Genomic DNA, 9,926 nt, shown 5'->3' with positions numbered 1-9,926 from the left:
ACAAACAAATTCTAAATGTAAACTTAAGGCAGCGTATCATGAAATCTTAACGATCTTCTCTATCTGATGATTAAGATTTTACTCGGTTTAGTCGAAACAGTAATGTTTGGGTAAAGATTCTGGACATTTGAAAATAAACTTCAATTTGAAGCAAAAATACGAGTGAAAGCCGAAATCCAAACATTTATTTATCACTCGGATATCGGGTGGGATCCTCTGTCCCATTTGGTGTCCCAATTGGTGTGTCACTCCAATCACCTTCTAACACATCAACAAATTAATATAATTATTGTAATATTTTATTTTGCAACAAGTGATGTGTCAAAAGGTGAGTGGAGTGGCACACACAATGGGACACAAGAGTGGGACAGATGATCCTTACTGCTCGGATATTAATCGTTTTACAAGATAACCCATTATGGAAACTCACTTAAACAATACGGATATGATATATCCGAATTGAAACTTGAAAACTAAATTGGTAATGTTAGACTAAGACGATAATAGTCACTACGACTTCTTCAATTTCATTACAAACATATACGGAGTACATATCGAACATTGGAGCATATAGTCGAAATTTAAGCAAATTTTGCCAACAAAATTGAAATCAGACAAGATGATCCAAATTCCAAACTTAAGCTAATACTCCAATTCATAACTTAATTAGAATATGACATAACATTTTTTTCTTACTAAAATTATTATAAATAAAGACGATATTATACCAAATAACCGATACAAAACCCTCATACTCGGAGCAAATAAACACTAAGTTCCGGTCCACCATTTCCATCCGGGTTCATCATATAGAAAGCCTCCGAATCCTTAGACCCAACAATCCTCTCAAACTTCGCTCTCATATACATAAGTTCCCCCTCGGCCTTTATCCGAGGGGGAACAGAATCATCACCATCACCATCACCGTCACCATCGCCACAAGCGGGCAGAACACCCGCACCCATTGTAATAGGCCCAACGGCGTTTAAAACCCGCCACTCCTCGGGCCCACACTCCCTTCTCATAGCATACCCACATTTCTTACCATTACAATAAGCCCTCCAAAGTGGCTCTTCTAGTAATTTCAAACCCTTTTTATCGTATTTCTTGTCGCATTCCAATGCTACCCTTACCAACCCGGACGCCATCTCCCTAACAAGAACGCTAGTCGGGGTAGACAGCTCAATGAGGAAAGCAGGGGTAGATTTGGAATTATCTTGGAATGCAATATGAACATGCCCACGTCGGAAACCGAAAAGTGTACCTACAACTTTAGAACCAAGGGTAGAATGGACATTTCCTGACTTGCTCTTAGTAAAAAATGACCTGAACTTAGAAACAGAGAGTACTTTCTTTGTCTTGGGAACTAAGACACATGATTTTTTAAGGTCGGTGTCTTCTTGACTCATAGTGGTGTCTTCAGAAGGAAGACTTGAAAAGGAATGAGACGATGAGCTATGATCAAATGTTAATGTTACTTTATCATTTTCGTCTTCTGTAAGACCGCCTTCCGGCTTTTTCTTCCAATTCAAGTACCTTCTTGAGAAGGAGAAGGATGTTTCATCAACACTCTTTGACATTATTGTCCTCATCTTCACTCTAAATTTAATTACAAGATATTAACAAATAGTTATAGGAGGGTTTTAAAGTGAGATAAAATGTTGAAAATGTTGTAGTAGTAATAATAATAGGAGAGTATAGAAAGAGGAGTGGCAAAAGGAAGGTGAGCAACACTTCACCTAACAAAAGGGAGGGAAGACAATTTTGTAGACAAATAGAAGAAATGGACAGTTTGATATAAGAGGGAATAGTAGATTTGATGTTGAAAAAATGAAAATTTGGTTCAGGAAATAGTAGGCTTGAGGAGACAATAAGACTGTCAATTTTGCTTATATTATGGAAATGGGTCCAACCAAGGAGACATTATCTGTCATTTAGCTAGTACTCTTGTACTAGCTCTTTTTTTTTTACCAAAATCTTTAGACAATCGGGTAAATCGAGTTAAGTGAAACCGGAATGAAGTGAACTGAAGTAAAAGTAAAATAAATTGAATTGAATTTATATAACATGAACTAAATTAAGTTTAGATTAAATTTTCTTTCAAAAAACAAAAAAAAGATTAAAATTAAAAGAACAGGGCCTTGCGGTTCTATACATATTTTCATTATAATATGCAAAACAAGTGAAGTTATGCTTCAAGTCAATCATAATTTCATTTCATTAGTACTCCCTTAATTCCATTTGATTTTATACATGGAATATCGTTTTTGGATGACTTAGATGAGTTCATTAGTACTCCCTTAATTCCATTTGATTTTATACATGGAATATCATTTTCGGATCACTTAGATGAGTTGTGTTTCAGAAAAGGTTGTTTTTTTTTTCACCAATGACCCGTAATATATATAGCTCTAAACACGTCTTATAGTCAGTCATTAACCACAAATGACCCGTAATAATTTACCCCATACCAAAAATACTTTTCAATAATAGTAACCCAAACAAACTCAAACTCGAAACGAAAAATGAAATAAGTCATCCAACCACAAACCCGACCCCGAAAACTTTTACCATGTCTAGCAACTTTTACTCCGAAGAGCCGGTAAGGACACACCCATACCGTACCCACCAAGACTGAAGCCCACGAGCCTACAAATACTGTTCCCATAAACAAAGTACGCAAGAAAATTCTAGTACCAAATCATGCACTAGTGCACGTTTACCAATGATGAGCAACCACTAAAGCCATATCTCTAATTGCATATCCACATGTTTTTTTCACCACAAATTCTTACTTAAGACGGACACTATCCGTCTTAAGTTGTAGACGGATACCATTTTGTCTCACAAAATGCCCAAATAGGAGTTGGTGGGAGGCACATGGGGGTGTCCCCACCTTGTCCCCTCTATTTGTTTTGTGAGTGTAACTACCCGTTTCAATATTCGACCCGTCTTAAGCAAGACCAACTCTTTTTTCACCCTTGTTCTCCTCATCTTTTTACCTTTTTTTTCTACCCTAACATGATAATAGCAAAACTCCAGCAGCATCATACTGAAGCTGTTACTTTGTTTAGGTCGGCGGTTGTGGGTACTTTAACAGCCGTTTAGGACGCCAAATTGTCCATTTGTGTTCCCTTCTTTACTTTAAATCATAAATATTGTAAAACTTGACAGAGTTACACAATCTATGGAGCCTCTGATTAACTGATTACTTGTACAGTTGTATACAGCCGCTAACTTTATACTTCAGAGCAGAAAATGTTCACACTAAAATATGATTAAAATCGCGAGACGATTATAATCATTTTAAATATAAAAACAGATCAAATAATAATTCATATAGAATGATGGGATAAGAGTTTATCATTTTATAAGCATTTACAATATTATACCCGTCTTAAAATGTGATAATAATGGAAAGATCTCTTTGGATGGAGTTTAATTATTAACACGAATCACAAGGGTCTCACATTACAATAAGTCTTTCTTGTGACGGGTATATCCTCACAAACTTGTGACGGGTCAAGTATCACCCACATGGGTAGATAAAACAAAAGTAAGAGTGTCTAGGTAATCACAAAAGCTTGTCTTTTATCTTTCCAAGTGGGTTTTATTTAACCCGTCATAAACTTGTAACGGATATTGCCCGTCACAAATGAGAATTTGTGTCCAAATTAAAACCCTTCACAAAGCAATTTTGTGGGGTTTATCATGACACTAGACTACACCCTCTATAGTCTATAGTATGTTATCCGGGTAAACGGATGGTTAACCTGATGTAAATGGTTTGCAGGCTAATTCATATATCTTGGTTTGCGCAACCTAAAAAAATGTAGGACTAGCGGGTCATCTTGCTATTCAAAAAAAGAGTTACTCCCTCCGCACAACTGTTTTCATCTCATTTCAATAAAAAACTGTTTTCACCCCATTTTAATAAAATAAACCTCACATATATTAGAGAAATGGGGTGAAAACAGTTGTGCGGAAGGATATTAAACTTCTAAATGATACTATATAAATAGACTCAGAGTTGAAACATGATCACTTTGTGCTTTGTTTTAGTTATCCAACAGGCTATATTTCACTTCATTTCAAGCTCAAACTCATGAAACCTGCATATCCTAATTAATTGCTGTCGAAACTAAAACAAAAGATAATGCGCAATTGTTAACTCATACCGATACAGAGTACTAAAGAACGAGTCGGAGAACTAATATGACGCAAACTATACGTAACCAATGTCAACTTCACTAAAATTTATATCAGTAGTTAATCTAACGACCATAAAATGTGAATCTCACCTAAAATCAAGTAAACAAAAGTCATACAAAGAGTACACATCATGGACCTGGACAAGTTTACAGGTAACCTAACTATAAGTTAATTACCAACCCCAATTAAAAACGGTAATTTAGGCACTTCTGGGTGGATCCACATTAATTAACTAAAAGCGTATTAATGTTTGAAAAGGTTGATCACAGAAAGAACCGAAACGAGAAAACAACAATGGGTAACAAACATCAGGTAGAAAAAAGATATCTATCTCTAGCTAAGTCCGACATGGCTTCTTAGAAACTTAACATCACTCGATAACTAATCGATCTAGACGGCCCCAAATTATTTTAGGCCATAATCTTTTCCTAATTACCATAAATCAGCGGTATGTTGTACCTAACATAATACTGGTCCAAAGTCGGAAAATGGCTGTTCTGTGTAACGTTAGCCTGCTTTTGGACCAGTTCATCTGAAGGGAAACCATGGGCGGGAATTGGATGGCGTTAGAAACTACTATGTCTATAATGATCCATGAATGGTCTCTCATAACGTCGACTTACTGGAATTGGGACACCTATTGGTCTGAATGGCTCGCTTGGGTGATAGTTGTAAGGGTGTTGAAAGACTGGGGGAGATCTGAAACTGAAAGGAGGAGATACGCCGTCAATGTGATTCTTCAGCCCATACGCACCATGGAAATTTCTAATGGCAATGGACTCTTGGGCAAAATTCCGCATATTGTTAGGTTGATTCAGGGAGAAATCGGGGTGATCTCGGCCTCTGGATGGTGCCCAAAGACTATGGTCCGCATTTTTAGGTATCGGGGCATTTATTCCAGGGAAATCTACCATTACTTTATTTTGCAATTTGCGTAAATTTAATGAAGAATCATTTCTCACATCCATTTTCTGAGCTTCGCCGTCACCAAAGATTGTGATTCCTGAAGGTTGGTCATCTTCTTCTGCATCTGATTAGGAAGGTTTAAGTTAGAGGTGTTCAAATGCGGGCTTGGGCCGGACATGGGCCGGCTCATGTTTAATTTTTGGCCCACGAACAAGCGAGTTAGCGGGTTCGGAATAGGTTAGTGGGTTGGGCCTTTGTGTTTTTCTTAAAATGCCTTGTCCGAACCCGCTTTAGCGGGCGGGATGGGCCGGGTTCAATGGACGGGACGACCTATGAACAACTCTAGTTTAAGTAAGGAAGTTCCATTTACTATCGTGTACACAAGTCGGTATTTTCATCATCCCAAAACAATCATGGGCAAAAATCCTATCACTTACACAAAAGAAAAAACGACTTACCTAAATATCCTGGAGGGTAACCCAGTTCACGCATTCTATTAAGCCAGGGAGGCGGATCAACCACCTGATACACACAAACACAAAAAAAAAAAAAAAAAAAAAAAAGTATTTAACAACTTTAAAATGAAAGAGATAACAAAAAGGTATTAACAACTTAACTTTAAAATGAACGAGATAATGAACATCTCACCCCTAGACCAAGCAGCTTCCTTGTTTCAGCTGATAAAGCACCCGGTATGAGTCCGTCAAACTTCCTGCCTGGAGAATCCTGGTAGTAACGGGTTAGGACTCGTGGATTGCTATTCGGGTTTCTCTTGCTTTGGAATTCTTTACGAGCATTGTTAACAGCAGCCTTATCGATAGATTTCTTACACCCACTGAGAGGATGATTATATGAACCACAATTAAAGCAACGTGGAGCTTCACGTAAATCTACGCCACTACAACCAAGGAGAACAATTTCGGTTAACCATTATACATAACAGATAATCTAACACATTATAATAATACTTGATAGTTCAAACAAACTTCTTAAAAAACATATGCAATGTAACAAACTAAACGGTTAGTCAACAAATTCTGCAAATCTTACAAAGAAGGAACGGCAAAACCCATCCCACAAAGAGACAATGAGAAAGTCACCTTTTACAAAGCACGCTGTGTCATCACCAACACTGGTGCGGTGATGCCCTCTATTACCTCTTCCTTACGAGAAATCACAATTTTACTAGCTTTGATGCCCAGGTCTGACTCCCCAATCCGCTTATTTGTGTAAAGCAAACAAATCTTAACCATATAACAAGAAGGGGGTTTTGAGGTTGAGAGTGGTATAGAGCATAGGAATGCTGATGAGAGATTTTTGACCAAATTTTTTGCCAATAACTTTGAGTCCACATGACCTCTCCTCGCTATGAGAATGTGAAATGAGCAAAGGAGGTACTCTCAATTTCGTCTCAAAATCACTATTACTCGTTGAGTTCTATAGATATTAAGTGGGACACATATTTCTACTAAATGAGAAAAGGTGAACTGATTACTCAAAGCTGCATTCTAGAGATTGCGCCAGGGTAGAGAGGATTTTGCTTAATGTTAAACACAATGACTATATCAGCGTTTTAATTTTCACAAACAGATTCCCGAGAACAAAAACGTAAAAACAAGTTTCACACATCCAGACACAAAAAAAATAAAAATAAAGAATAGATAAATACGAACACAACTAACAACTAGAAAATACTGTCTGTGTGGCCGTGTAAAAGCAAGTGCCTTACCTCTCTTCACTAGCAACGGCATCAGAAGCCAAGCCAACAGCAAACCCTCGATCATACAATGGTTCGCATTCCTGGTTCAGCGACACTGACTCTTTTCGTTGCCTTTTCGAAACAGGAACATCCATTGAAAAGGACTAGCATCCAGAAAATATTTTTTGTTAGGAGTTTACGAAGCATAAGAACCAAACCAATGAACTAAATGTAAATCACTAAAATGTTTGTAAGGGTAACTACTGATTATTAAGAATGTGCATACTGCATCACATTATAAACGTGCATGAAAACGTTTTTTATCAGCAACTTTTGGGTGCAATCAAGGTATTAAAAAAAATGGGACATGTGATAAGCAAATAACTTGTTCATTCAATGTCAATATTTTCTATTCAAAATTGTATCCTAGAAAACTTGAGAAAATGTGATTATATTGTTGCACCGTTCAATCAATTACGCAAACAAAAAAAAACCAGCAAAAGTAATTGGCAAGTGAACAAGGTAAAAGGGGAAGTGGCAGCAGTTCAAGGCTCAAAAAATTCATCTAATTGATTCTTATGATGAAAACTCGCCAATCTTTTATGAACAACATCAAACCAATGGGATTGAAGAAGTACGACAACGTCAGAAAGACCAAGGGATAGAAAATAAAATAGAGATGAGAAGAAGAGCATACCACAGTTGATATCTTGTCAGAACCAACATTTAACGCAGGAAAGAAAGTCTCTTCCCCGGATTCTAACGAATCAGCTGAATCCTGAAATTAAGTCAATTTTGAAATGGAGCATGTTGTCAGTAGACTATATAACTTTTATATTCTCTCTTTTAAATTGTGTAAAGAGATGTGAGGAATTCAGGCATATGCATCTGGCGATGTGGTGAACTGAGGATAAAAGCTTACCTCAGCTGAAGCACAATGCTTGGCATGCCAATCGGACCAATTACTTAGAAGTTCTTCAAGCTTTCTTTTGCTACGGCTGAAATAAGAATACAAGATAATGTAACATAAACCTTTGAAGGTCTTATAATGCCACTATCAAAGCTGTCGCTACATAAACGAAGAAGCAAGCCGATCAATGCCCAAACTGACCTTGGTAAAGAATTGTAAACTACACGGACAGAGGATTCATTGTTATTGTATTCTTCTCGAGGTCGTTTAACACCTATCATATATAAGCAATTGAAGAGTTTAAATATGAAGTAACAATATAAACATGATTAAACCCAACATGTCACCTCATACAAAAATGTTGATTGCTGCAGTAAAAAATTGCAAAGCAATAACAAACACTAGAAACCTTCGGAATTATTAAGATAATAAAAACTAGAATCGTTCAGAAGTGCTCCGTATTAGTTTAACTGACTTTTATCTTCATCTTTCCTTCGATTATAGTTTTTCCCCACATCAGTAAACATAAAAGGCAGCAATACAAGAAACAGACACCAATGTGTATTTGGGAAGATGAATGCTTTTATCCTTACTGAATCATGCAATAACATTCTTTTTAACCATGTTCATATCACGAAATTACCTGGCTTCTCATGTATTCCAACTTTGTTCTGGTCAACAGTCCCATGGATATGATCAACAACCTTTTCAAGTACATTGCCAATATCCTTGGCACCAGAATTGACACAAATATTATTACTACCAAGATCATTTGAGTTGCGCGACGTATGCAGGCACATGATATCATCCGGTGCCATTATCTGCAACACCACCAATTCATTGAATGAACTACTAAAGTTTAGTAATCAGACAGCGGCATAATAAGAAAAAATACACACACACACGGAGCAAATAGGATTATTAAATAGGAATTGTCCTCCTTCTTTTCACTCAAAAGATTGAGACTGCTAACCAACTCTAAAGCTTTGTATGTATGGAATGAATTTGAGTGAAAAGGAGGACAGTTCCCTTTTTTGGTTAGCAATCCGTCTCAATCCTTTATGGGTAATGATAAATACAACCCACTGGGTTGTATTTAAGAAACCAAAAGAGGAAATAAATTCTTGATACGTGCATGAAATGTATTGGTTAATGTGTAATTTAGTTCTTAATTACTAAGTTAATGCCCAAATTAGAAGGTATTTAATGCTTAAATACAACCCAGTGGGTTGTATTTAGCATTACCCTTTTGATTTGGAGGTCACAATTCGACTAGAATTTGACCTGAAAGGCTTTGTTGCTCACTTACCCTTTGTTTGGATATACAAGATGCTCCTTTACTTTGTCCCGGTCATTTGTTTAGATTTGGTTAAAATACCCTCACAAAGAATGATAAAAGTAAATAAATGATGGGTAATGCTAAATACCCGTCTCTACTCTAGTCGAATTTTGACCTCCAAATCAAAATTCCAGATCCGTCATTACATAAAAACCCGTTTCTACTCTAATTCAAGACGCGAACTACTCGATCAACTGAAAAATAAGTACTCCAATTGTATTACAGATCTAAAAGGTGAGGAAATCAAGCAAATCCAGTAAAACCTCATACTGTTTTAAGTAAGGTTGACTTAATCTGGACCTCAACAAACAAATTGTTTTATTGATTGACTATCAAAGTAGCTCCCTCCGTTCTCGGTCAATAGTTATCGTTGTATGAAATTCCTCTAACAAATTTAAATTTAAGACTGTGATTAAACTATTGACCGGAACGGGGGCGGTAAAAACTATTTTTATTACTAACAAACATAATCTACTTAGTTGCATGCAATTTTCCTCAATGTGGAGCAACGATTGATCAATGTACCAAAAAAAAAAAAATTAAGTAAATTAACAGCAAGATTCGATATTTTACCAATTGACAAATAATCAAAATAATGAAAATAAACTAAAAAATTGGGTGGAAAGGAGAGAGAAAAGTAGGGTTTGAGAGAATAAGAAGAAAGGGAAGTACCGGAAAGTTGAGAGGAGACGAGGAGTCGAGACTCGAGACTCGAGAGATGGTAGAAGAAGAAGGTGGAGAGCCAAATTTTGAAGGAGTAATTGTTTTGCCCGCCTTTTGTATCAAGTCATAAAGGAGTCTACAGAGATTGTCCTACAATTAATAGGAAGTTGTAATTATTGTCTATGTCACTTTTTAGG

General features: G+C 36.6%; 2 protein-coding genes across 2 annotated transcripts; both read right to left on the bottom strand.

Moving 5' to 3' along the window:
- Positions 1–487: 487 nt before the first annotated feature.
- Positions 488–1,892, bottom strand: LOC141644029 (protein MIZU-KUSSEI 1). The gene has a single exon (XM_074453441.1). It carries the CDS (start codon positions 1,590–1,592, stop codon positions 750–752), a length of 843 nt encoding a protein of 280 aa, XP_074309542.1. The 5' UTR covers positions 1,593–1,892; the 3' UTR covers positions 488–749.
- A 2,505-nt stretch (positions 1,893–4,397) lies between these two features.
- Positions 4,398–9,867, bottom strand: LOC141644028 (uncharacterized). Its single transcript, XM_074453439.1, has 9 exons — positions 9,739–9,867; positions 8,371–8,548; positions 7,929–8,001; positions 7,740–7,815; positions 7,515–7,595; positions 6,848–6,981; positions 5,767–6,016; positions 5,577–5,640; positions 4,398–5,242 (listed from the first exon to the last, which is right to left on the bottom strand). The coding sequence occupies exons 2-9, from the start codon at positions 8,543–8,545 to the stop codon at positions 4,779–4,781; spliced, it is 1,317 nt and encodes a 438-aa protein (XP_074309540.1). The 5' UTR covers positions 8,546–8,548; positions 9,739–9,867; the 3' UTR covers positions 4,398–4,778.
- Between the last annotated feature and the right edge of the window lie 59 nt (positions 9,868–9,926).

The sequence above is a fragment of the Silene latifolia genome, chromosome 2 (genome assembly GCF_048544455.1).
Source record: "Silene latifolia isolate original U9 population chromosome 2, ASM4854445v1, whole genome shotgun sequence".
Lineage (NCBI taxonomy): Eukaryota > Viridiplantae > Streptophyta > Magnoliopsida > Caryophyllales > Caryophyllaceae > Silene > Silene latifolia.
Note: the sequence above shows the minus strand (reverse complement) of the source record. Positions and strands in the feature narration are given on the sequence as shown.